Raw genomic sequence first — 27,936 nt, 5'->3', positions numbered from 1 at the left:
TCACTTCTGTGGCACCATGATCCCAGCAGTGGACTGAGCACCACCCGGGTCTTTGATGCTCCATTCATGCCACCTTCAAGCTTTTCTGCGTGACTGCTTGAGCCACTTGTGGGATGCTGTGAGCTCTGCTTCTGCAAGAGCCACTTTGTCTCCCTCCACTGCCCTCGCTCGGTCTGTATCCAACAGGAGGCACCCCAGCCACTTGGATGCTCTGATTCTTTTCCTGCCCTAATTTACTACTGCCCAGATGCAGTGGATACTTTTCATGTTGCTGTTATTCATCAACTCCATGGAAATGCTCATGCAGAACAGAAGGAAGAAACAAGGTACAGTCCATGCTGCAGTTCGCCTTTCTAGCTTGATAGCAACAGACAGAGCTACACTTGGGGAGGGCAGCCTGGGTTCGGAGAGAGCCTGAGCAACTGGAAGAATTGGCAGGTCGGGCAAAAAAAATAATTAGCTGGCAACTTTATTGCTCTAGGATGAGGGAGGCATGCAGGGGGCATTTTAGTGGTACCTGGAGCTGAGCCGGCGGGTTAAGTTATAGGGGACGGCACACTGAGCAATGCAAAATGGGAGGCCGGGGCTCATTCACAACAGCAGACACAGACTTTGCCCTTTGATCCCTTGGTGCCCCCTCATCATTAGCTGGCTCTCGTCCGTACTTCCCTGCTGCACAGCGCTGCTGTGGGGCTAGCTCGGGCGGGGTTTGTGACAGTGCCCGGAAGAGGCAAAGCACAGTGGGAATGTGCTGTGTATTATCGAGTGGTCATTTGGGGGAAGGGGGGGATGGATAATTTAGCTGGCTGTCACCTGGAGAGCGTGTCCAAGGTATCGGAGGGCAAAGCCATGGGTTTGAACTGGCCGGTTTTCATGGTGATTCAAAGTTTTGTGCAGAACCTCGTATTAAGAGTAGGGGAGCAATACCTACCATTGCAGGTGGCCAGGCGAGTGGCTGTGCCATTGCAGAGCACTGAAATCCTGTGTACAGAAGATTGGCTACCCAGCCCTTCCAGTGTCAATATTGTTGTTTGGGTGGGGAGGGTGGGAAGGTCAGGGCCAGGGCGCCTCACTAAACAGATTCAAACATTTTGGTCCAAATTCATCCTGGGTGTCATCTCTGAGTCAACTGCACCAGGGATAAGTTTGGCTCTTTGAGGTAAGTGCTACTTTGGTGAACTCCCCTAGTCCGTTCTGTTAGCTGGGATTGATTGGGTGAAAGAGATGTTTTCAGCCTGGCTTTGGGGACCGCGAGCCGACTGCTGTCTGAAGGCTCTGGCTTTGCTCTTCCCAGCTGGTGTTACACATAGATCCCCCCATGAAAGAACAGATCTGCTCAGAGAGACCATTCCTGCCGCAGCTCTCTGCACCACCTGGCTGAGGAGTGGCCTCCCTTGGCATCTTCTTTCTGCCGCCGCTGTACACCAAAGATGTCTAGCACTTCCATATGGTCAGAGCCAATGCCCAACACTGGGTGAAGATAATATTGTGTCTGGCTCGAAGCAGGGCAGGAAGTGCCTCTCACCTGCACACGGGTAGCAAACTAAGGCCATCAGACAGATCAGTCTGAATTCTGCAGCCATCAGGGCTGCGCCTGTTTTTATAGCTTGCCCTGTGTCCCGAGCAACTCACTTTTGTAATCAGAGTCGGCTGGAGAAGTGACCAGTGTTAATGGGAAGAGGGCTACTCAGTTGTCTCATGGGAGTAGAATCGATGTTCTCTGTTTTTATTGTATGTTTTTGTAAGAGGTATTGAGTTGACAGGCGATTGTTCATTATGTGATGTCCAAGACATATCCGTTACAAAGCCCTGTGATCGCACACGGTATGTGCCAACCATGCTGGAGGCATGTGCCAAAGTTCTTCATGTTCGGAAGATTCAATACAAAAGGCCAGATCCTCAGCTGGTGTAAATCCATGGGGTGCCATGGAAATCAATGGGGTTGTGCTAATTTACATCAGCTGAGGATCTGGCCCACTGACTCCATGGTGTAGATAAACAAACGGCGTCAGTTCATCTCGTATTTAAAATATTGCACAACTGACGATCACAACACCATGCCTAAGACAAATCAAGCAAAGTTCCCTGCACTGCTCATGGGAGAAACACAGGGAGTCCAAAGCTTTTGCTGCAGGGTCCAGTGATTGCCTCTGGCTGCTCTCATCCTGGCACGGGGGGATAGGGATCCTGGAGTCTGGTCCATTCTCAGGCTCTCCTATTGCCATTTTCTTTTATCCTTCAGCTGGTATTGCGTGAAGTGCGCTCTGAGAGCCAGCCAGTACCCCTGGGATAGTGTCTGGCTGCAGAGGCTAACCAGATGCCAAACGTTTCCTCTGAAAGCAGCCATGAGGCAGGCAAGCACGTCTCTGGGATTCGGCATGAAGTCTGTTACGGGGGGCTTGTGAGGAGCCAGCCTGTAAAGAGAATTTGCTTTAATCAAGAGGGGCAAAATATGGGGCCAGATTTTGACCTCAGTTACACTAGTGTAAGTCTGGAGTAACCCCTTAAATTCTACAGAGAAACTTTATATATATAGTACCATAACTGAGGTTAGAATCCAGCTCATTGTCTGTGATTGTGGGAGGGGTGTTTTTTGTAATGCTGAAAGGAGTCCGGACTCCTGGGTTCTGTTCTGACTCTGCCCCTGACTACCTGCCGGACTGTGGGCAAGCCACCTACCCTCCTCTGGGCCTGATTCAGACTTCACTTATATGGGTGTAAATCAGGAATTAATCTCTAGATGTGAATGGAGTTCCAGCAATGCCAAGCCATTGCAAGGAAAATCAGAACCGTGGCTCAGCAAACCCAGGTGCCTTGGCTCCAGCCAACTTAGAAATAGCAAGACCTGATATAGTGAAACATCAGGGAGTGAAAGAAATATTTTAAAACAATTACTGATGATTCAGATGCCTGCAACTGCTCATGGGTCCAGGGTCCCCCTTATGGTCTCAGAGATTTGACCTCCAAACAATTCTCGGTTACTGTCCACACTAAATTTAACCCTTCACAGATCCATCAAAGAAGGATAGCTCCAGCCAGCAGCTGTCCAGTGGTCCAGCAAAGGGAATTTGGGGAACAGCCCAAAAGGAAATATCCTGAGGGACAAGGGGAGTTCTACACCCTTGGTGCCCAATTTCTCCTTTGAAGGCACGTTGGCTATTTATAGCTCAACTTCAAGCTGCTACGTGGCTCAGATATGTTCCATATTCAGGTTCCAGTAGATCACAGCGGTTGGTACAAATGATTCTGGGTGGCATACATTGAACCATGAATAGATTCTGAGGAACAGCTGCCCAAGTCCGGAGCAGCAGGGTTATCGAGGGCCAGGACTGAAGTCCATTGGCAGAGTAGCGTAGCATGGGCAAACCTTACGCACTGCTTCCCTTACATGAGGCCAGAATTCTCAACCTCAAACACTAAGGGCCCGATCCAGAGCCTTTTGTGACCAATGAAAAGTCTCCCATTGAGCTCAGTTGGCTTCAGATCAGGCTTTACCTGCACACCCCATGTTGTGGTCTCATAGACTCCTAGACTGCCCACTCCTGTCACAGACCCCTGACCTCTGGCTGAGTCACTGAAGGCCTCAAATCATGGTTTAAAGACTTCAAGTTACAGAGACTCCACCATTTATACTAATTTAAATCTGCAAGTGACCCGTTCCCCATGCTGCAGATGAAGGCGAAACCCCCCCAGGGTCTTTGCCAATCTGACCTGGGGAAAATTTCTTCCTGACCCATCAGTTGGACCCTGAGCATGTGGGCAAGACCCATCAGTCAGACACCTGGGAAAGAATTCTCTGTAGTAACTCAGAGCCTTCCCCATCTCGTGTCCCATCTCCAGCTGTTGGTGATATTTGCTGCTAGCAAAAAGAAAAGGAGTACCGGTGGCACCTTAGAGACTAACAAATTTATTAGAGCATAAGCTTTCGTGAGCTACAGCTCACGCATCCGATGAAGTGAGCTGTAGCTCACGAAAGCTTATGCTCTAATAAATTTGTTAGTCTCTAAGGTGCCACCGGTACTCCTTTTCTTTTTGCGAATACAGACTAACACGGCTGCTACTCTGAAACTTGCTGCTAGCAGTCGCAGTTCGGCTGGGTGCCACTATAGGCATCTCATCTCACCATCCCCTCCATAAACTTACCAGGCTCAGTCTTGAAGCCAGTTAGGCTCTCCCTCTCTCCCTCCCCCCCCCCCCCCCGCTCCCCTGGGAAGGCTGTTCCAGAACTTCTCTTCTCTGATGGTAGATGGATCAAGTTTCCTTTCCATCCCTTCCTCTGTGATCTTTACAGGTGAGAAAGTGAGTCATCAGCTAGGTGTGGCTCTTGCTCCGTTATATCATTGGCTCCCTCTGCTTGAGGGAGTCACTGAGATCCTGTCTGCTCTTCTTCCCTAGGGGCTCTTTTGCTGGACAGTTCCCCAGTAGCACAGAAACAAGCAGAGAAAGTGCAGCAGCATGACCCTGGCTGCTGGATGTTAATACAGAGCCTGAAGTGTCTGTGGGAACAGGCCAGCCCCAGCTGATGGGATCTGATTGGGACCTGACCGCGAGCGAAGAGCAAAGAAAGACTTTTAGGCTTGTACAAATTGGTGCATTAGCCATGCAAAACGTCTCTTTGCTCTCTCAGCCAGCTCATGTACCAAATAGGGCTCCGCCCCAGCAAAGCACATACGCTCCTGCTTAGCTTTCGGCATGTGAGTCGTCTCACTGAAGCATGTGCTTAAGTGATGTGCTGGATCAGAGCCAGAATCCCCGATGCACTGACAGTCTCTGAGTCAATCAGAGCAAAGACCTCATGTGCATAACTAAGTGCTACCTTGGGATTCTCACATCCCTTTTTCTCCTAGCATCATCATCATCATCATCATCATCATCATCATCAACAGAGCTATGGCCCACCTGCAAAATGTGGATCTGACACTAGACTTCACACACCCCAAGGTCTGAGGGATTTGGGGCCTGGGGCTGCCATGGTTGGAGTTGTGAACTCCATGCACAGCTTGGGAGTGCTTGTGTCTGGGGGGTTGAATTGGGACCATCTCTAGTGACTCCATACCCACCCACCCATATACAAAGCAGGTGAGAGGTGTGCAACATAAAATCAGTGCTTAAAATAACATTTCTAATTACAGTTGCTCCTTTTGGCATCAGTTATTTGTTTGCTGTCCTTACTCCTGCTCTCTCCTTTTCCACAAAACTAATCCTGTTTCACATGCTCTCATGCTGGGGGTTCTGCTCTCTGTTGAAGTTACCAGCCTGGGCCTTGAATTTGCTGCTCCATTCCCTTCCCTCTCCCAAAAATTTACACTCCCCTCTCCTCAACTCTGGAGGTTTGGGTGAAATGGAACCTGACTCCGAACCACCCTTGGTTCAAGGGACAACTGTGTGAAACCCACACCTTACCGATGCAGGCTGCAAAATCAATACACAGTTTCCTCAGCCCATCCCTGCTGGGAACCAAGGGATGGACCCAACCCCGGAGCCCTGGCTTCAGCACAACTCCCTCTGCAGGCTATGAGCAAGGGCTGCATGATCAACACACTCCAAAACTTTCCCCACGTCTACAGACTCTCAGCAGGTTGGAGTCTGCACGAATCAGGTGTCCAGTGTAAATCAGGAGTAATTCCACTGAAGTCAGCAGAGTTATGCTAATGTAAATGAGCCCAGGATCAGCACCAACACTAATGTTTTGTTGCCCTTCATGTGACTTTAAGGGACACGGCCACACTCACCAAGCAGAGTGGGCTGATGCCCGAAAGGCAGAGGGCTCGCAACCAGGGACGTTACTCCAAGGCGCTTCCCTTCCACGCTGAGCACAGCTCGAACTCGGGAAAGGAAACCATTTTGTGATTTCTCCATGGCTGGGTCCATGCCACGAGCTAGGGGTGTGATTGGCCCACCTCATGTTGCTCTCACGGAACCATAGATTCATAGATACTAAGGTCAGAAGGGACCATTCTGATCATCTAGTCCGATCTCCTGCACAGCGCAGGCCACAGAATCTCACCCACCCACTCCTACAAAAAACCTCACCTATGTCTGAGCTATTGAAGTCCTCAAATCGTGGTTTAAAGACTTCAAGGAGCAGAGAAGCCTCCCTCAAGTGACCCGTGCCCCATGCTACAGAGGAAGGCGAAAAACCTCCAGGGCCTCTCCAATCTGCCCTGGAGGAAAATTCCTTCCCAACCCCAAATATGACGATCAGCTAAACCCTGAGCATATGGGCAAGATTCACCAGCCAGATACTACAGAAATTGATTCACCCACTGTATAAACAGAGCACAGACAGATCAGGGAAAAAGCACATTAGGTTACCAAAACACAGGCCTACTCTGGTATTACAGTACATATACCCAATAGTTCCCACACCGAGCAACATTAAAAGGATAAGGAAAAACTATTTTACCATAACAGGCTAACAAGTACTGTTTCAACTATAATTTTAAAATATACCACAATACCTTAGTTTAGATTAAAGCTCTCAGCAAAGTAGACCCAATCACAGTTGTAGAACCCTCTGAGAAAAAGGTCATGTATTACAACATAGGCCCTAACAGGGTAGCCTCAACTCTTCGTTGCTTTAGTCGACTTTTGTTTCAACATTATCGTTAAATTGGAAGAGCAGTAAATTTAATTCCAAGTCTTATGTAAGACTTTTTGAAGCAGGTTACACCTTACGAAACAAAATGCACTCGGGGTTAACAAATATCATGTAACTGGATGTGAGAATCAACTTACCCACTGCGAACAAGGCACCACATTGGCCAATGCCATAGCAATAGGTAACTCTCCTTGGTCACCCATCATAGTGACCAATTCCACCAATCTCTCAAACCGATCTGCTAGTACAGTTTCTGCTAGCGTATCAAACTCTGTACCTTGCTGTAGAATTTTGGTGAGGACTTCCATAAATGTAGCTCTTGTTTGGAGATCTTTATGATAACCTAAGCCTATTGAGTGCATAAGGCAGCGTGAGTATAAATAGCCCAGATAGAGGCAGAGGAGACACGGCAGAGCTGGGCCAAGCACAAACCCACTGGTTTCAGGCTGGTTTGTACACGGCACAGCTGGGCCCTGCTTCCACGACACTCTCCACTCTGCTGCTACATGGCTGTTTAAACTCGTGCTAGACCAATGACAGCTAGTGTGAGCGTATGTACACAAGCCGGGCATGAGCCCCTGAGACAGGGATGGGCCTGCACTCCTGTCTTCTCCTAGAAATGGCTTTGATACCCACAGTCTGTAACACCACTGGATACTGTATTTGTGCTTTATCAACCATCACCCTCGTACAGCCCTGGGCAGTAGCTCTACAGTGTTATACAACCATAAAAGAGGGGAGAGATTGCTCCATGCAGAGATCTACCTGTACCCTGGCATGCCTCCGCTTGGCTCGGCTCTCCTCTCCTGGCACTTCCTTCCTGTGCTCCTTTTCCATTCTGGCAGTTGACGGGCTAATTATCCCCTTAGCTCTGCCCTGCTCAGGCTGAACTAATACTTAGCCACCCCTCCCTTCAGTCAGGCCCTCTCTTGGGGAACTAATTGGATTTACAATTACCAGTGCTGGCTCAGCTTCTGGTTCTCAGCACTCTGTCACAAGCCCATAGCTCATAGTGTAGACGTAGCCTGTTTCAGCTGGTGCCATCCCAAGCTAGGCCAGGAACTCCAAACTTCTTTCAGTTGCTCCGCTCCCAGCTCCCAAATTGTCAAAAGAGAATGCAAAAAATATCATAAAAACCTAAAAGCGCAATAGACACTCGTAAATCCCTCGGCATTTCAGTGAAGTCCCTCCAGCTGCAGCTAGGAACACGAATGTTGCAGACATTTAGCAAATATGCAGTGCCGACCATAACAACTTAATGGGTCCAAGGTGCATTATTAACTGGAGGGGAAAGCCAAGCCATATCGAATCCTTGTGGCCACAAATGAACCTCCTCCCAGCACAGCGTGGTGCCAGTTTGAGTCTCTGGGATCTGAAAATGGGGCTGGGGAGAGATGGCAGTCGTGGCACCTGCCTCCGTGTAAAAGAACCAAGCATAGGAGCCAGGACAGATGCTGCTCTGGGGCAGTCAGCTGGAATGTGGCACCGGGGCCCTCGTCATCAAGGAAGCTGCCGGGTTCTCCTGGGGGCTGCTTCCCTTGTTGTCAGGCAGCGCACGGGGGTGTTTGTGCTGAAGGCAGCTGCTGAGGTTTCATCTCCCTTCTCCTCTCACTGAGCAATGGGAATTGCTACATTGTTTTCTGTACCTGAGGTTTCTCTGCTGTCTTCAGAAGCTTCTCCCAGACCCCCACTCCCTCCAAACGCTTTCCCACCGGGTGCGTGCGAGCAATGGCCCCCTCAGAGCGAGAAGCTGTGCTGCCCCTGCCTCTATCTGGGTGGTGTCCCTGGCCTGAGGAGCGTGAGGCAGCGTGAGCTGAGCATGGGGGGCTGGGGGCCAGCAAGCCCGATCACTGACGCTCCAGGTGTGCCACGCGGCTGATGTCAGTGGGAGTTTGCAGGATTGGGGCCACAGACCCCTTCCCCCACCAGGGCCAATCCCACCCCGCTTATCCCAGCAGGGAGACCCCCAGTTATACATCAGTTATCCCAGCTCTGTGGGCAAGGCAGGTTTCAATGTTAAAGGAGCCACACCTTGCTGGGCTGCTGCACCCGCCCCTGTTGACATGGCTGGGACTGAGCTGGCCTCTGATGAATGAGAGGCGCTTACAGCAGCTGTCGCCCTGCGGGTGCACAGCGTTCTCCTCGGTGGCGGTGGCTGGCCTGGCAGGGGGCCGTTTTCCAGGTGGCACAAAGGGAAACCAAGAGGAAAGGAAATGGAAAACGAATCCTGTTCAAATTACACTTCCAGCTGGGACTGGCCCTTTGATTTGGCAATCACCAGTCAAATCTAACGAGAGCCGAAGCCTGGCCTCAGCTGGAGGCTGGTGGAATGTGCAAGAATCCTGACTCGAAGCACGTTCGCTCTTTGCTCTCTCCTGGCAGGGAGCTGGAGCAGGAGAGCTGCGTCGCGCCAGAGCAATGGCCCAGTCAATAAGGGGGGCTCGGTTTCCCTCTGCTTTTCCTCTCTCTACATGTTCACAGATGCCAACCGTAATGTAGGAACTGGTTGGCTCCATTCAGAAGGTGGTTTCCCCCTGTTCAGTCTGGAGAACCCTGGGAGCTAGAACAGCCAGCCTTCCCCAGCCCCGCTCTGACCTGCCTCTTTGTCTCAGCCCCCACTGCCCTCCCGGACCTGAGACCTCCATGCAATGCTGCCATTGCTCCGTGCATGAAGCCAACCAGAGAACCGCACCTTCGTTCCAGCCCCTTACACCCAACCTGCACTATCCCCTTGCGAATCCAGCCCCGGCTCAGCATGTGTTCTGCTGCAGCAATACAGATCTCTCCCACCTTCTACTCTTCCAGCCCTGAGAGTGGACGTGGCTCCTTGAAAAAGGTGGGCGGCAGCTCGTACGGAAGGAGCAGCGGGGCAGCCAAACAGCATCCCTCCTTGCCCAAGTCCAGCTGCACTTCTGGCAGCGGTAGCGCCTGGCTCGTCTGTTTGTGGGGTGAGCTCTTTGGGGCAGGGGCTGGATACGCCCGGTGGTACAGTATCTAGCGGGAGTGAATATGGTTAATGGACATAAACCCCCCCAACACACACACACACCCATCTGCTTTTGCTTTCCTGATACACTGTCTACCTGGTTACTGCCACTCGCCTCGCATTTGGAGCTGCTGGGGGGCGGGGGAACCTGCATGGTTCCCCTCTGTAGTGATGCCCTTGCCAGGGACTCTCCATGAGGGCCTGATCCAAAGTTGGTGGGAGTCACTGATCTCAGTGGGGTTTGGATGCGGCCCTGCGTGAAAACGGATTGACGACGGGAAGCATGTGGGCTGCCGTATAACTGCTTTGGAGCAGATGCCAGTGCTGTTATTCTGAACTGGCTACAACCCAGGAAATGGGACCAGGTCTGGAACGCCAGCTGGCTGCAGGGCGGGGGCATGTTGTAAAGGACAGTCACACTGGTCGGGGGGGAAGGTGAGGCTGGAGATGGAAGCACCAAGGGTGTGCAGCTATTCGACTGTAAGTTCTTTGGGGTAGTGACTTTATCTTCCTGTAGTGCCCAGACACTGGGGCCTGCATCCTGACCGAGGATGCCAGCAGCTATGGAAAGCCGGGTAATAGATAATAATGGTAGATAAAAGATATAATAGATAATAGGCTCAAGCTGCCAGCCCCACTCTGAGTGTGCAAACCCCACTACAAAATGGTTCTGGAGGAGGGTTCCTTTCTCCCTTAACTGGGAAGTGCTGTAACCCACATTACAGACCCCTGGAAAATCCGTATCAAAGATCCACCCTTGGGTGACGCAGCCCCTGCCTTAAACAACCACCTCACAGCTTTCCAGGCTCTCCACAATGTTAAACCACAAGAGTCTGGTCCCAGGTAAAGCAGCATCCTCTCCCTGGAGACCTGCTGGGGCATTCTGGACCCCCGCCTTAATGCACAGATAGGACACACCCACAATTTGAGCACAATACTCTGCCCATTGCACAGAGCTGGGTACTGCTTAAGTAAAATCCCAGGCAACATGTAGATCATAATAAGCAATCAATTTGCAAACACCTAGAAGATAAGAAGGTGATAAATGACAGTCAGTATGGATTTGTCAAGAACAAATTGTGTCAAACCAACCTGACAGTTTTCTTTGACAGGGTAAGAAGCCTTGTGGATAGGGGGGAAGTGGTAAATGTGTATATCTTGACTTTTGTAAGGCTTTTGATACTGTCTTGCATGACCTTCTCATAAACAAACTAGGAAAATACAACCTAGATGGAGCTACTATAAGGTGAGTGCATAACTGGTTGGAAAATTGTTCCCAGAGAGTAGTTATCAGTGGTTTACAGTCATGCTGGAAGGCTATAACGAGTGGGGTCTCGCAGGGATCGGTTCTGGGTCTGGTTCTTTTCAATATCTTCATCAATGATTTAGATGATGGCATAGAGAGTACACTTATAAAGTTTGCGGATGATTCCAAGCTGGGAGGGGTTGCAAATGCTTTGGAGGATAGGATTAAAATTCAAAATGATCTGGAAAAACTGGAGAAATGGTCTGAAGTCAATAGGATGAAATTCAATAAGGACAAATGCAAAGGACTTCACTTAGGAAGGAACAATCAGTTGCACACAAAATGGGAAATGACTGCCTAGGAAGGAGTATTGCGGAAAGGGATCTGGGGGTCATAGTGGATCATAAGATAAATATGAGTCAACAGTGTAACTCTGTTGCAAAAAAGCAAACATCATTCTGGGATGTATTAGCAGAAGTATTGCAAGCAAGACACAAGAAGTAATTCTTCTGCTCTACTCCGCGCTGATTAGGCCTCAACTGGAGTATTGTGTCCAGTTCTGGGCGCCACATTTCAGAAAAGATGTGGATGAATTGAAGAAAGTCCAGAGAAGAGTAACAAAAATTATTCAAGGTCTAGAAAACATGACCTATGAGGGAAAATTGAAAAACCTGGGTTTGTTTAGTCTGGAGACGAGAAGACTGAGAGGGGATGTGATAACAGTTTTCAAGTACATAAAAGGTTGTTACAAGGAGGAGGGAGAAAAATTGTTCTTCTTAACCTCTGAGACTAGGACAAGAAGTAATGGGCTTAAATTGCAGCAAGGGAGGTTTAGGTTGGACATTAGGAAAAAACTTCCTAACTGTCAGAGTGGTTAGGCTCTGGAATAAATTGCCTACGGAGGTTGTGGAATCTCCATCATTGGGGATTTTTAAGAGCAGGTTGGACAAACACCTGTCAGGGATGGTCTAGATAATACTTAGTCCTGCCATGAGGGCAGGGGACTGGACTAGACGACCTCTCGAGGTCCCTTCCAGTTCTATGATTCTATGATTCTAATCAGCATCACATTTTGGTCTCACTTATGACTGGGGAAGCTAGCAGGCAGATCAATGTCTTGGCAACATGAAAAATCTGTGTGGATAACACATGTGCCTTTCAAATGCTTTATAGGAAGAAAAGGGCTTATGGGTGTGATGCTGATCCTGCTTACACTGGTAAATCAGGAGTAGCTCCTTGGACATCAGCAGCGTCCTGCCGGTGGACAGTGAGATCAGAATCCAGCTGTTTGTATTTTAACTGGTTATGTTTTGGTATCAAGTGTGGATTCATCTTCTCTGAGATCCATGTCAAATAACATTCCCTGGCACGTGGAGCAGAGCCCCCTTTTCACTGGTTCCTTGGTTCACTTTACATGACTTTCACAGTCTATTTCATTGGCTTTAAACTCTATTTTGCTGGGACACATCAGAGCCTTAGGCTGGGCAACCGGGACAGCAGGAAGCTACATTTTGTTTAAGAACAGATCCCATTGTTAAAGTTGCTGATGACCTTTTTATGGTCCTTTACACTACAAAAAACTATCTGCACATTCCATACAATCTGTTGTAGCTCTATGTATGGTTACTGCATGCAAACACATGCAACTGCAGTGCGGTTTAAGTGGCAGATGCAACAAAAGTGCCCAGAGAATCAAGGACCTGATCCAAACCTCTTTGAAGGGAAAGGGAAGTCTCCCAATGGGCTTTGGATCAAGCCCCAGAGATATTAATCTAGAGACTCTCTCAGCTCCTGGGATTTTTATTTTGCCCATTTAGTTTTTATTAAGCTTTGGCTATGTGAAAAACCTGGCTTAATGCAATAAGATCCATTACAGATTGAATCAGCGCTTGGAGGCACACCGATGCTTCTGTGCAGTTACTGCAGAACATAAGATTTCATTACAAATATTAAATATCTAGCTGTTTATATGAGCAAATGCTCCCAAGCCCTTCTCAATGTGACTGGACGCAGTCAGAAGCCCAGCTAGCTGTTTGTGTGTGCATGTGCAGTGCCGTTAGATGATGAAATAGGAGTGCATTTTTGTATCTGGACGGGGGCCTCCCTTTTAATATGTTTTAACTATCCCATTGCTGGTCGTTTCAGCAGAGCCATCCAGTGAGTCTGGGATTGTGGTTTGGGGTTGTAGGTGGAGCTTGAGTAGAATAAACTCAGCTTTATCCCCATCCCAGTCTGGGTTCTATAGAATATACTCAGGGACCTTGGGACATTTGTGTGTTAAAGAGCTTCACGGCCACAGGGATTTTAGCCAGGAGCTGCACATTTTCACACAATTGTGCCCACATTTCGTTGCACCCATAAATATGGACACATATCCATTTTGCACATGTAAATCAGGCAGCTGGGTGGCCAGATAGCAATTTGTGCATGCAAGTTGGGGATCCACATGGGGCGAATGGATGCATGGTCCCTTCTGAGGTCCCAGTCGGTTCCATGAGCCAAAGAGGGGCTGCAAAGTCAGAGGCAGGGGCTGACAAGGTGCCTGCGGCAGACAGCCTGAGTTCCTGAATGAGGCCGTTAAACTCAAGGCAGGTCGGGCTGAGGCTATGAGAGCTGGCTGAGGCACAATGCGAAAGTAAAACCAAGCCGCTTGGATTCTGCTCTGGGGTGAGTGGGAGCCCACGTTCTAAGAGCAGGAAATAAAGTTTGGGGGTCTGGGTACAAATCAGCCTCGCTGCAGCAAATTGCACCCGCTGAGGATATGGTCCATTTGGGGTGTGTGTGTGTGTACACACACATACAGGACAACCTCAGAGTTACAGACACCTTGGGAAGGGAAGTTGGCTGTAACTCTGAAATGTTCCTAATTCTGGCTCCAGCAGTTCACACTCCAGGCCTGGGGCAGGTTCCAGACGCAGCTAGGCAACTTCCTTGCAGGCAGCTTCTTGGCCGGCAGCGGGAACGGTGGGTGGGGGTGAGAGCAGGGTTCAGGCCCGCACTCACCGGCGGGAAGCGAGTGTTGTATTTCTTTCTCTTGCTCACCCACCGCCGCTAGCATCTTAGCGCCGCCGGAACACGCCAGTGCCAGGCTGACCTCATCCACTGCCCTTCTGCCCCGGACCCCTCCATTTTCTGGGACCCCCCAGCACAGGGGGCCCCCTCGCCCCTAACACAGGTGCCATCCTGTGACTCTCCATCATCTCTTGCCCCCCAGCACTGGTGTCCCCTCCCCACACCAGATTTCACCTGTATAAAAAATGTTAAGGGGGCCCATACAGACTGACTTGTCCCGGGTGCACCCCACTAGGGATGGCCCTGACTGTAGTATTGAGCAATATGACAATATCTGGCTCTGCCCTTTTTGTAGCATTTCCTAAGCTTTCTTCCTTTCCTGTGACATTTAACAGGCCTTGACTACTTGTGTCAGGTCAGGCTGTATTTTTAACCACTAATTGATCCTTGTTTTAACATGCTTTAGGATATGTGCAACTGTTATTTAATTGGTTAAAGATGCCTCCCACATATACTGCATTATGGGCACTAATTAGATACGGTTATTCATTCACAGAGGGACTAATCTAGCAATCTTTGCTAAGGCCACAATTCAGCTAAGTGCTTGAGAGGGACTTAAGCATGTGTTTAAGTCCCTCTGAATCCTTAAAGTTAAGCATGGGCTTAAATATTTTGCAGAATTAGGGCTTGAGTCTGTACTTAAGCAGCACTCCTATCAAACCCAGAACTCACTGAACGCCATGGGAATTTGGCTGCCTATGGGCTAGGCAAGGACTGGAAAGTTTGGCCAGTGCGGTAAATTTCATTTGGTATTTATCACCCTTCTCTACATAGAATGTCCTGGAAATCTTCCCTTTAGATTCCTGCCTGGCAAGTTTGCTGGGCCAGAATTTATGGAGCTTTACTCATGTGGTATGGGTACCCAGGCAGTACAGAGGTGGTCAGTAAAGTTCACAGTTAAGTACCTAACTTGTGTGTCTCAGGCCTTTGATTTTACAGAGCAGCTGGTGACTGGTCGCACAGAGCCACAGTCCCATAGAGTTCTAGCAACAGTCCAGAGATGTAGGAAATGTCCCATAGTTGATGCCAGTGGTTTTGTCTGTGTGTATTTGCGTGTGACCCTTCTGCACCGATGTGCATGTAAGTGAAGGATGAGACTGATCTCTATCTCAGCCCTTTTTGTAACAGAGGGGGCTCGCGAGGGTTAGTTACTATCTGTGTAGTGCTTTGAGATTCCTTGGGTGAATGGTGTTATGGAAAAGCAGATGTTATTGTAGTACTGGCCAACGAAAAACACACAGGAATGTTCAACACACAAAGGGAGGGCTGAGAAATTAGTGATGAGTGATTCAGAGAAATCATTACAGGCAGACAGACGCCAGAAGCTAAGGAGACACGGAGCCCATCTCTTCTAGGACACTCGTTCAGATACCCATCTGTGGGGTTCAAAAGTCATTCCCCCTTTCTCAGCCTGTGTGAAAGCAAGGGGTGTCCTAATTCCCCCCCCCCCATTCCCCCCACCCATCAGGACAACAGACAGCTTTGGCAGAACTCTCAACAGAGGCACTGGACGGAGATGGAGGCTGGGCACCTGTCCCAAGCAGAGGGCTGAGGCAGAGGGGCAGGGCAGTGTGGGGCAGCTGGCTCTGCTGGGGCTGTGCCTGCCCTATGGATGGAGTATCACTGCAGGGGGCTGTGGGACTGAAACATCCTTTTCCTGGTGTTCTGTCTGCAGCGTTCAGTCTCCAGGGCACCAGCAGAGTGGCAGACGCATGCACGCAGCACGCCACCAACCAGGCCCAGAGCTGGGGAGTGGGGCCCAGGAGTGAGAATTTTAAAGGGACAGAGCAGAGGGGAGGAGGCCAGTGCTCTGTAGACGGGAGAAGTGTGACTGGGGAGGCAAAGCTGAGAGCTACCCCCAGTAGGGTTGCCAACTTTCTAATTGCACAAACCTGAACACCCCTTCCCCTACTTCCCTGAGGGCCGCCCCTTCCCTGAGGCGCCACCCCTGCTCACTCCATTCCCCCTTCCTGCTGTCACTTGCTCTCCCCACCCCCGCTCACTTTCGCCAGGCTGGGGCAGGGGGTTGGGGTGGGGGGGTGGTATAGGCTCTGGGCTGGGGATGCAGGCTCCAGGTGAGGCCAGAAATGAGGGGTTCAGGGTGCAGGAGAGGGCTCCAGGCTGGGGCAAGGGTGCGGGCTCTTGCTGGGGCTGTGGGCTCTGGGGTGGGGCTGGGGATGAGGGGTTTGAGTGCTGGAGGGGGCTCAGGGCTGGAGCAGGGGCTTGGGATGCAGGGGGGTGAGGGCTCCAGCTGGGGGTGTGGGCTCTCGGGTGGGGCCAGGGGATGAGGTGTTTGGGGTGCAGGAGGGGGCTCAGGGCTGGGGCAGGGGTGCAGGCTCCAGGATGGAGTTTGGGTGCGGGAGGGGACTCAGGACTGGGGCGGGGGTTAGGGGTGCGGGGTCCCGGCAGTGCTTACCGTGGCTCCCAGGAAGCGGCCTCAAGGTCCCTGTGGCCCCTAGGTCATGGTTTCCAGCCAATGGGCGCTGTGGAGCCGGCACTCAGGGCGCAGGCCGTGCGCAGAGCGTCCCTGGCCGCCCATCAGCCTAGGCGCCGCAAGGACCTGGCGGCCGCTTCCGGGAACTGTGCAGCGCTAGGACAGACAGGGAGGCTGCCTTAGCCCCAGGCCCCACTGCGCCACCAACCGGACTTTTAACAGCCCAGCAGGGTCCCTTTTCGACTGGGCATTTCGGTCAAAAAACGGACACCTGGCAACCCTATCCCCTGGGTTTAGGCTGCTTGGAGTAGCTGAGGAGAGGTTTGATTCCCCTCACTGCCTGCTGCAGGCATTCTTGTACCTTCCTCTGATGCAGCTGAATGAGGCCATGGCTGGTGACAGGAGACTGCTCTAGGTGGGTCTCTGCTCTGACCCAGCCTGGTAATGTCTACACTTCCATCCAACACCCACAGGAGCCTTCCTTGGCTGTAGTGGGCCCCGGATCCGATCCAGAAAGCGCTGCAGAAACGTAGGTGCGAGATCACAAGCTTGGGGCCAGGTGTTCTGCCACATCAAGGAGAACACGTGGACACATGAAGGAGCCCGTAAACGCGTGGACTGTCCGTCTGAGCTTCTCTCAGGCCGGGGGCCTCTCTCCATTCCTTGAAGCTTCCCAATGTTCAGCTCCCACCATCAGCAGTCACATGGGACCCTCCCACTCCTCCTCCAATCACACAGCATGCTCCTAGCTAGCTTCAGGAGGGGTCCCTAGCCCCAGCGTGGCACTTGGGGATCACCTCCATACTTAAGGTGCTTGCAACAGCTCTCTGCTTTATCCTGTGTCCAGTTCCAACGGGCTGTGCCTATAAGTTATAGCACCCCCACCCCACCCCCCCGCTGGACTCTGTCTGGGAAACTCAGCCCTTAAAGACACAGCCCCTAATTCCAAACCTGACGGTCAGATGCTATGGAGATGAGCGGCAGTTGAGAGCCCTAAGTTAGCTGCCCTCGGTTTCCAGCTAAGGAGGGCGGTGGGGCAGGATGCTGAGTGTGATGCCTTTTGGCTGAAACGAGGGAGCAGTGTGTAGGGTTAGCCCAGACTCTTCATTGAAACCAGCTCCTAATCAGCCCTCCACCAGCCTATTATTTAGCTCTACTCTCTCCTTCCCTGGCTTCTCCTCGACACTCTCAAGCCTACATTGCACATCAGCCATCCCTGCACTGGGGTGGACTAGCACTAGCTGGAGCGATGGTCAACTCAGCCCAGCCTTGGGAGTTGGGGATTATGTAGGACAAGAAAGCCTGGGGCAGTTTGTTCCTTCCTAGTTCCCCTCCCCCTGCTCCCAGCTCGCTCAATGTGCCAGCTGATGGCAACAGCCTCTCTTCTCCGCCTTTTTTCTCTTACAGCGAGCGCTGGCTTGTTTGAGAACTGCACGGGCTGTGTCATGTGCTCAGAGGATAACGGGTGCATTGCCTGCCAGCAGCGTCTCTTCCTGCTGATCTGGAGGGATGGAATCCGCCAGTACGGGGCGTGCGTCCACGCCTGCCCACCTGGCTACTTCGGGGTGCGAGGCCAAGAGGTCAACAGATGCACAAGTATGTAGCTCTCCTACAAGCTGCCGCACTCACCTGCTGTCCAGAGGGGGGCGCTCAGCTCCCTCATTGCTTCACCCTCCCCTGCCATGCCCCGCCTTATGACAAACAACGCGCTGGCCTTTCGGAAAGGGAAAAGTCCGGATTTCTCCTCTTTGTTTCCTGCCTAAGAGCCCTGCCCCTCCAGTCAGCTTTACATTGCATGGGGAGCAGGGCTGTCTAGTGGTTAGAGCAGCAGGCTGCGCACTAGGACTCCTGGATTCTATTCCTTGCTCCGTCACTGCTCTGCTGTGTGACTGGGGCAAGCCACCTCCCCTTTCTGCATCACTAAAATGGGGGTGGGGTTTTTCAATGTCGCCAATGGGCTTTGAGATCCCCCAGGTGACTAGAGGTGCCCTGCTCTGTTGTCCCTGTTGCCCTAACGCTCCTCTTGCCAGCTGAGGGGCAGCTTCACTGACTGGTGCCCCATGCCTCCCTGCAGAGTGCAGGTCACCGAGCTGTGAGAGCTGCTTCAGCAAAGATTTCTGCATGAAATGCAAAGAGAAGTTTTATTTGCACAAAGGGAAGTGTTTCAGCGTGTGCCCATCGAACACCACAGCCCAGCATAGCACCAGGGAGTGCCAGGGTAAGTCGTGGGTAATCTCTGCCCCTTCTCCTTTAGGACATCCCTCCCCTGCTTCCCTCTGCCCTTTCCCATCTGTCTGATTCCTGAACAGTCCCCCATGGGTCTGGGATCCCCCAGCACCAGATACAGGATTTCAGTCCAGAGCAACATTTTTGCCAGCCTTGCATACACTCGGAGAATTCTAATAGATGGTCCCAGGCCTGATGCAAAGCCCACAGAAATCAAAGGCAAGGCTCCTGTGGGCGTCAGTGAGCTTTGGATGAGGATTAAAGGGGGAGGGCATGTTTTCCCAAAGCCTCAGGCTGCAGTCTGTCCAAGTCTGTCCAAAGCATTTCTTATCCAAGCTCTGGCCCCTCCTTCAAGCTGTGCTCGCACGCATCTGGCTGCCTGGGGTTTTGTGCACATAAATCTGAAATTCTGAGCATCTGAAAGTGTGCAAAGTGGCTGTGCAAAGTGTGTCAGCAGGAGGCAAAAAGGCCACTTCTGAAAAGGCCGTGTTAGGGCCCCATTGCTGCTGTTGCGTTACTGCTCTTTCCTGCCCCTGCCAGAGATGTGTGAGATGGGACCCTGGAGCAAATGGAGCCCCTGCAGCAATGAGGGGAGAACATGCGGCTACAAGTGGGGATCGAAGACCAGGACACGTGAAGTCATCAGGAGTGCCAAAGAGGAGGCGGTGACCTGCCTGGACCGGCTGGAATCCAGGAAATGTAGAATGAGGAAGCATTGCCCTGGAGGTGAGAAATGGGGTGTGGAAGGAGATAATAATGCCCAAGCAGGCTGGCCGAGGAGACTGGATTTAGTCCTTGTATTTAGAGCCATTTGGGGGAAATTCATGCTCAAACCTTCTTTATGTCCCTAAACAACCAAAGAGAAGGGTGCTGAGTTAATATGATGTCCCCATAACAGCACACCTTTCATGACCGGGAAGCCTTGATCTCATCTTTGAAATCAGCCTGGGCCCATGTCCATAATCCATCTGGCTATGAAGAAAATTGCATTCACACAAGCATCCACATGTGTGAAGCAATTCTGGAGCTAGCCTTGCAATCCAGCCTTTACACTCCCATTTCCTGGGGGGTTGTTCTGGCAGTCTAGTCAACTGCTATGCTATGAATGCCTGGCTGTGGCTTAAAGGTCAGCCCTAGAACGGCAGAGCCAGGAAGTGTCTATAACCGATCAGACTTTGCACAGGGAGAACCAGGAATTGAACACAGGTCCGCTGGGGACTCCTGCACAGCCCGCTGCAGCGAGCCGCCGAGCCCAGGCCGACAACCGCAGGCTCATGCTAGCAGTGCTAAAAATAGCTGTGCAGCCGAATCCTTTGTCCTCAGGCCTGGGCCATAGCCACAAGGCCTTCCTCTCCCAAAATACAGGAGGAAGCCAAACCATAGGAAGGGAGCAGCCACTTGCTCTGTTTATCCATTTGCAAAGCTCAGGGGTTGTGTTCAGGATGTTCTGTTAAACATCAAAATAAAGACAACAGAATTACAAAGTGCTGAGCTCAGCGACAACTGTCTCACTTGTGGGCATGTGGTTTAAGGCACTAATCCATATGGGTCAAATTGCGCGTGCAGGAATAGCAGCTGGAGCCTGACAAATGAGCCCCTGGATTCTAGGCCAAACTCCACTACTGCCTCATGTGACTTTGGGCAAATCACAATGCTGCTGTCTGCCTCAGTTTCTCCATCTGCCAAATACCTAACTCAGGGAGGTAGAGTGAGAACATCAGTGTTTTGAGGTCCTTGGATAAAAGGCTCTAGAGAGCTGCAAACATTATTATAAACATGCATATTTTTTTAAATTAATATTGAATATTATAAAGGTGATTTCTGATCCATGGCTTGCAAAATGACCCCTGCCAGGAGACTCGACCCAAGGAGGTTTTGGCTAAATTGGGTTTTACTGCTCTAATGTTCCCTTGACAGGCCATGAAATCCATCCTGTGCCCTAATTCCAAACCTATCCAGTTCCATTATCCAAACTGGGGAGCCTCCAGCTTCAAGGATAGCCTGCTGCTGAAACATAGACCCCTCTATTGCCACCATCTCCCTGTATCCAGCCATCGCCATTCTCAAGTTTCCCAGATAAGAGCAGGGGATTCTCGGTTTAGGAATCAAATCTAAAATCCTTGCTGTGAATCTTTAGGCCCAATGGAAACCAGAAGGTTGCTGAGGTCATTCTTGGATGTGATTGGCCGGTCTGAGAGTGTTCTCAGACATATTTGCTTCATAACTGGCTTGTAAGGAGACTGGTCGGTCGCCCTTGGAATGAGATCCGAGTTCCTGGCCCCAGAGTTTGAGTGATTTACAGCTCTGAGCCCTGACTCGCTGAGTGAAGAGCCACATTGCTTCAAGTTACAAAGGCCGAAGTGGGAGACAGCAAACGAATGATCGATCGATTGATCGATAGCTCGTAAAAGAAGTAGGGAAAGAATGCAAGGAAAGGGGGAAAAGAGAGGGAGATAGGAGTGATAGAGTGGGGAAAGGAGGAGTGAAGGGCTGAAGTAAAGAGAGATCTGGAGGCTGAGCATAGAGAAATTCTTCCTCCTCCTCCTTCTTGGCCCTTTCAGCTTGTATTAGGAATAAAATAAGTCACAAATACTTTCCCCTAATAATAATGCCTACGAGCAGCGATCTTCCACTGGCTCGTCATTCCATCGAACTCACAGCATTGGGGAGTATAATGGAAGCCAGGTGGCAGGAATTTAGGGGAAATGTTGCTTTCTCCTCCTCTCCCGAGCTCTGAAAACTGGTGACAACGGGATGCTCCTGCTCCTGTACGCACTGCTCCTGAAGCTGGATGTTCCCCTAGCACTGAGCCAAGGGTGTGTGTGTGTGTGTGTATCTTGCTTTGGCTGCTCCTCCCTGCCGTGTGTGCAATTTCATGTTTATTGGTTACTGACCTTTCAAAACAATGTGCTGCTCTGCAACAACAAACCACTCCGTCTCCTACGGTGTTGAGAAACACACCCAGGCAGGACAATCCATATGTCAGCTCGGAGGGAGCCTCTGTCAACAATCTTGACTCAGCCTTGGGCCTCCTTGCCACCATCCTTACCGTGTTGGCACACAGGATCCCAGGGGCTGTGATGCTGAAGAGGATCCTTGATGAGTCAACGTAGCTATTGCTTCAGAGCCACCACATCAGGCATGTTCCCAAGGCCTCCCCCAATCTCAGTTGTAGAAAGGCATCTGGCCTAAGGGGTTAACATGGATCCAAAAGAGGACAGAATAACTAGGGCCCTCCCCGATTCCGGGGCAAGAGGCAAGGGCTAGTGAAAGGAAGGAGATGTCATGGCGGCATCAAATACCTCGGTTGACTTCTCTCCATTTCGTGGGCGGAGCAGCCTTCCCATCCAAGCCACAGGGGAATGGTACTGATAAGTCAAAGTTTCCTTTGGTGGCTCAGTGTATCCCCCGTGGATCACAAAGCATGGAGCAGCCCTTTGAAGCTACTAGAGCAGAGCTGGGGGAGTTTTAAACATGAGGGCTCCTTTCAAACAGAGACATTGGAATGGGGATTCTGCCTCCCCACGGGGCAGTCAGTGGAGCATCGGATCTTTCCAAGGCCGTCAGTGAATCTGATTTACAGACGCTGTTCGGGGGAAAGGCTTTAGCTTGTTGTCATTCTGGGCCATGACAGCTCAAAGTAACATCATCGGCTCGATTCCATGCTGGGAACTGACATGAAACAAAATGGAGAGTTTGGGCTGTGATCAAAGCTGCCGGAACACTGCCAGGGGTAACACGGAGAAGGGGAAAAGAAAACAGACACCCAGCAAGGAAATCAGATGTAGGGAGAGGAAAGGCAGAGAGTTGGGAACAATCCTGCACAGACTCTGGATCAGAAACCCCATGGGAACAAATGCCCAAGCAATGGGTCCGTCTTGTCAAAGCTCCAGATGCAGGCACAAGCTTACATCTTGGTTCAGAGGGTGAACTCACCCTGGACACTGGGCCTTCAGCCCACCAAATTCCAGCTCTGGTGGGTGTTTCAGCAGTGCATAGGCCCCTAACTAGTTTTCTGCCCAAAGACATAGGTCAGCCGGACAGAGGAAGAAAGGTATATGTCTGAAGAGACCAGCCAGGAGGTGTGTGTGTGTGTGTGTGTGTGTCACTGCCCGCGCCTTGTGTTGCCATCCCGTTAGAGGTGGCGCTGTTCTCTCTGAATCAGTGGTGCACGGTGGGGCTAGGGGATGCTGGGCACCCTTCAGATGAAGCCTAAAGCCTGGCGCCTGACCACTGGTGCCTATAAAGATTCGGCAGCCCCTTTGCAAGATCAGGAGTGTCAAACCTGGTGTCGTAACCAAATTCCCAAGGGGGCATTTCCACTTCACCTCCAGAACGCAGCGTTCTTCACTTCCTGTCCTAAACTGTCCCGCAGCATGGCTGTTAAATCCCAGAGGTGCAGGGCTGACAAGAGGGGAAAAAGAGGGAACAAGAGCACTAGAGTCCCCCCAAAACTTCGGTAATTGGGGTGAAATGGGAGGGGTTGGGCCCCAGCCAACATGATGTGTTGTGGACCCAGATTTCTCTCAATGGGCCTGTAGAAGTTGCTGCTTTTGCGTGATCAATGAATGGGCCCCCATGGATAATTTTTATATATAGGCTTGTGGAGTTTGAAAAAGGCTTTACAATGACAGGTGATATATAGGGACTTGATCCAAAGCCCATTGAAATCAATGGGACTCTGCCCTGTTCTTTTGGCTCAGGCCCTGGGTGGCCTGTCCTCTACAGGAATGCATGGGCTTGTTCTGGATGAACATGCATTTGTGTGTGTAGAAGCCTGTATTGTATAGGGGGCTTTGACAATCCCTCCTTCCCCCAGTGTGAACTACCCCTTTGTGGAACACGCCAGCAGAGACAGGAGCTACTGCTGGAGCGAACAATTCGGGAGCCAACTCATTCGGGGCTTGGCCACGTGGCTTGTACCACAAATGAGAAGAAAAATGCAGAATGAATCTTCTGCTACATGGGAAGCCCTGGCAGCCGGGCTCCCCACAGCAGAGCGGAACTGGGAGCAGCCGCGGTGAGGAGGAGCACCAAGCAAACTCCATTCTCATGTGTTCCCAATTGCCCAGATTAGGGATCGCCCCGGGGTGGGTGTCAGCTGCTGTCACCGCCAGCGAAAGTTCCAGGGATGTGAGGGATCTGACAGGGCTCCAGGCTCCTCCTGGCATTTTATGTTTCTCCTCTTTAATATCCCTCCCTCCAGCTTTCCCGTGTTCCTGATTGTTTCCTTCATTTCCTCTTTCCAGCCTCCATTGACCCTGGGTCTACACAGCCGGGGTGGGAAAAGGGCTCTTTTCCCTACTATGCTGGGGGCTGTTGTAGAGACCCCCCTCCCCAGGGGGGGACACACCCTTCTCTCCACGCCCAGGATGGAGCCTTGTTTGATACCCTTCTCTCCCAGCATGGGGGAAATCCACCGGGGCAGGGAGACCAGCACATTGACACAGAGGCTTGCTGGGCAGAGCTGAGAGGAACGTTTGACCCAGATTCATAGCTGAAGCGGCTGGGCGGCTATCGACCGACTCCAGGGAGCTTTGGATCTGGGGGTCTCTCGCCATTAATCACACAGCCCAAGTCTGCTCCTGAGTGCCCAGCCCCCTGCTAGAAAGAGGGCGGGGGGGGGTCTCATCTGTGCTGCTGTCATGTTCCTCTCTTCTGCAGAGATGGGTCTGAAGTGAGCCCCCCTATTCCCAACACAGAAAGACCGAGGTGCTCAAATCTTAGAGGCAGTGCCCAAATCCCAGAGGTGAGCCCATCTCTGTTTTTATGCATCAGCTGCCCTCCCCATTTTCTCCTTTTGCTTTTTCTTCTCTCTACCCTGGCCGCCCAAGAAACAGCCCTGGCCGCCCAAGAAACAGCCCTGGCCTGAGCTGAGGGTTCTGGAGCCACATGTGGCTCCTTTCTACCTCCTGACCAGTCTGCTCTGCTGGGGGAACCCCTCTGACTTCCATGGAGGTTTTGGCCCCAAGAACCTGGGTAGGAACTTTGCCAGCCCAGCTGTTGGACCTTGCTGCTCGTTGTTTGGGCTGAATGTGGGGCTCCAGCCTGTGCATACCCTGGCCATAAAGTAAGGGAGGGAGGGGAGAGGTGGGTAGCATGGTCAGAACTACAGCCCAAGGGCACAGCCTGTCCCCATTGAACTGAACAGGAACTCTAGGGCTCACCAGGTAGGTGATGGGATCTATCCTCCCATTGTACAGATGGGAACCGAGGCCCAGAGAGAGTAAGTGACCTGCCCACAGTCACCCCGGGAGTCTGGGACAGAGCAGGGGTTTGAACCTAGGTCTCCTGAGTTCCAGCTCAGGCCATCCTTTCTTAACTCAGTATAACACCCCTGGGAGATGGGGATAATACTATTGACCCCCCTCCACATTTCACAGCTGGGGAAACTGAGGTCTGAACAGAGCGATTAAATAACGACTCCAGGGGCACAAAGTGTTAGACTTGGGAGGAGAACCCAGGAGTCCTGGTGAGCTGGATGGAGCGGTGGGGCTCCCAGTCTCTGGTTCCAATCACTAGCTCCTCTCCCCGCACAGGGGGTATCCCTTTCCAAACAAACTCTTTTCACCGCAGTGAGCTGAGAAGTAAAGCCAGGTTTCGAAGGCGTTCCCGGCTCCCAAGCCAACGAGCGATCCTTTCTGTGTTTCAGAGAAGCCCGAGACCACAAAGAAAACAAAAATGGAAAAGAAACAAAAGAAACAGAAGGCAGATTCGCTGGCGTGCACCTAACCTGCATCCTCACAGGTGGGACTCCGGGAGGCAGCCCTGGGGGTAGCCCCATGGGAGTGCTGTGGGGCACAAAGGAAGTCTTCATCCTGAGGTCTCAGCAACATTTCCTTCTCGGCTTTCGTTTTTCCACCTTTTCCAGCCAGAGAATATTGCACAATTCCCCCCCCCCACACACACACACACATTCCTAGGTGCTTCTTCTGAGGCCGTTTCCGGCCTGTGAAACATTTCCTCTTCAGAAAATCTAATTTGCAGTCCGACAGCGAGAGCAAAGCTCTGTTTTCTCCCCTGTCCCTGATGCACCCTCACAGTCCAGCTCCTTCTCTGGTGCAACCAGAGCCAGCTGCCTTCGGGAGCCATGTGACAGTGAACGAGAAAACACCGCTGGCTGGGCCAGAATGGTGGGTTTGCACCCCCAGCTCAGCTACCTGCCCAGCGAGAAGAGTTACAGAACAGCACCGAGCCGGGCCCGCACTACCAGGGGGAAGAGGAGCTTTGAGTCCAGCACTGAACGGCCTCCTCCCCCTTTTCAGATGGGGAATATCTTGAGAGCAAAGGGGCAAGTTATCACTGTGCGGCACCATCACGCAGTGCAGCTACATAGCAAAAATGGCCAGCAGGACATTCGACGGACATGGGGCTTCACCAGCTCTTCTGGAACTGACTGGTGGGAGGTGCCCCTTTCCCTGGCAGGCTCGTTCCCTGCCTCCAGACTGGATTGATGCGGCAGGTTCCCTCACCCACGCAATGGAACTGAAGCAGAATGCCAGCAATGGACCATAACCAGGAGGTAGGGAGCAGCATCTCTTGGAAAGCCCCATCACTGCTACGTTACAGCGAGGCTGGCCATGCTTCCAACTCCCACCTAGCACCTTCAGCCCAATTACGTGGCCGTGCAGAAGTCTGAACTGCCCCCATGCCAAGCCTCCCAGCCTTCTCCCTCCAACAATTTCCCCGCCTGCTGCTCCCGCAGACCCCTGCTCAGGGGTAAGTGAGGGGAGGAGGCTTACACATAGCGCTGGCTCTTTCCTGGGTGCCAGCTGTCTGTGTGAGAAATGAAAGCATCTGTGAACATAAAAGCAGGGAGAGCCGAGTGACTGAAACAGGGGAACATTCCCCAGGCTGGAAATCTAAGCCTAGAGGAATGAGAATTGCACCAGACCCTGGCTCCATCTTCCTCCCCAGAGCTGTGATCCTGACAGGTGGCGAGTGCCCTCAGCTGCCCTGGCACTGCAAACCTGGCACTCGGCACAGGATAGAACCAGACTCTAAATACGGAGCCCCAGCATCCAATCCCGCAGACCTTACTCGGGTATCACTCCCATTGCTTGCGTAAGGGCTGGGGGATTTCCTCTCCTGGACAAACCGGGGCAATAGAAGAATCTGGCTCCCCTGCAACACCCCAAACTGTCCCTCAGTTTTAGAGTGGGATTCAAACTTGGTTGAAATACTGGACTGAAAGTCTGAAGAATTGAAATTCTGTACATAAATCTCTTGTCTATTGCCATGCGGGAGTAGGAGGCAAGCATGAGTGACCACCAGAGATAAAAAGAACAGAGATAGAAAGAACTTCTTCATGAGCTACCCAGCCCACCCACTCTGGAGAGTTTATCCAAGTGCCAGAGAAGGATCTGAGCTTTTGGATTCTTCACTGCACCAAAGACAAACTCTGCCCCTTTAGGGGCCAGTCCAGCCTTTGCCCAGGACATGCCCTGTGGGGATCTGGGACCCTGCCATGTTGGTGTGCAGAAAGGGTTAGACAGTATCTACAAATTCCTCAAATATGTGTATCACTCTCACAGAGATGTGTGGCGTTACAAAACCCAATCAAGAAGACAGGCAGCTCGGCAGCACTCGCTTTCCAGTTCCAGGCCTCCTTGCACCCTTCGCCAGTGGGAGGGTGAGAACTCAGGATGTTTCAAAGCAGACTTTCCTGAGAGTCTCGCCCATCAGAGTGGTGTAGGTACCAGATTAAGATCTGTTAGGGCAGAGTTCCAGACTCCCTAGGATGGAAAGGGGACATTACATGGGGGACATTATAGCATTTCAGCTAAGAAAGAATTGTTCTATAGAATTACAATGCCGCCCTATCAACAAGCTAGAGCTGGGACTGAACCAAAACTAGATCTAAGCCCCCACCCAAAAAAAACAACCCTGGAAATGGTCAGCCCTGGCTCCAGATGGAGGCTTTGTACCTTAGGTCCTTCTCTATCCCACGCAGGGTGACCAGAAGGCAAGTCTGAAAAATCGGGATGGGGATGGAGGGTAATTGGCTCATATATAAGACATAGCCCCGAATATCAAGACTGTCCCTATAAAACTTGGACATCTGGTCACCCTAAGTCCTAAGTCCTCACACCGTAAACTTCTCCTAGCAGCATCAGATGCCTTCTAGCAGCCTAACTCATTTCTGTGATTCTGGAAAATTAGGTTTTATTGTTTATATAAATAAATATATTATATATATATATATATATATATATATATATATATATGAAACATAGAAATTTATTTCTAGAAAATCAATGTATTTAAAATGTCTCTCACTATATATATATTTTTTTCTTATTCTAGTTTAAAATAAGAATTTTGGTTTTAAATAAAAGTATTGTACATTGCAATTCGTAGTTCAAACTTTG

General features: G+C 51.2%; 1 protein-coding gene and 1 long non-coding RNA gene across 2 annotated transcripts; one reads left to right on the top strand and one right to left on the bottom strand.

The window, feature by feature from the left end:
- The first annotated feature begins 21 nt into the window (after positions 1–21).
- Positions 22–27,708, top strand: RSPO4 (R-spondin 4). The gene is made up of 5 exons (XM_038370010.2): positions 22–326; positions 17,747–17,935; positions 18,414–18,557; positions 19,106–19,291; positions 25,218–27,708. The coding sequence occupies exons 1-5, from the start codon at positions 248–250 to the stop codon at positions 25,295–25,297; spliced, it is 678 nt and encodes a 225-aa protein (XP_038225938.1). The 5' UTR covers positions 22–247; the 3' UTR covers positions 25,298–27,708.
- Positions 1,921–7,424, bottom strand: LOC122456442. The gene is made up of 5 exons (XR_006275378.1): positions 7,367–7,424; positions 6,034–6,039; positions 5,131–5,237; positions 4,144–4,283; positions 1,921–2,414 (listed from the first exon to the last, which is right to left on the bottom strand). It is a non-coding gene; the product is annotated as an uncharacterized LOC122456442 (long non-coding RNA).
- Positions 27,709–27,936: the final 228 nt, after the last annotated feature.

The sequence above is a fragment of the Dermochelys coriacea genome, chromosome 13 (assembly GCF_009764565.3).
Source record: "Dermochelys coriacea isolate rDerCor1 chromosome 13, rDerCor1.pri.v4, whole genome shotgun sequence".
NCBI lineage: Eukaryota > Metazoa > Chordata > Testudines > Dermochelyidae > Dermochelys > Dermochelys coriacea.
Note: the sequence above shows the minus strand (reverse complement) of the source record. Positions and strands in the feature narration are given on the sequence as shown.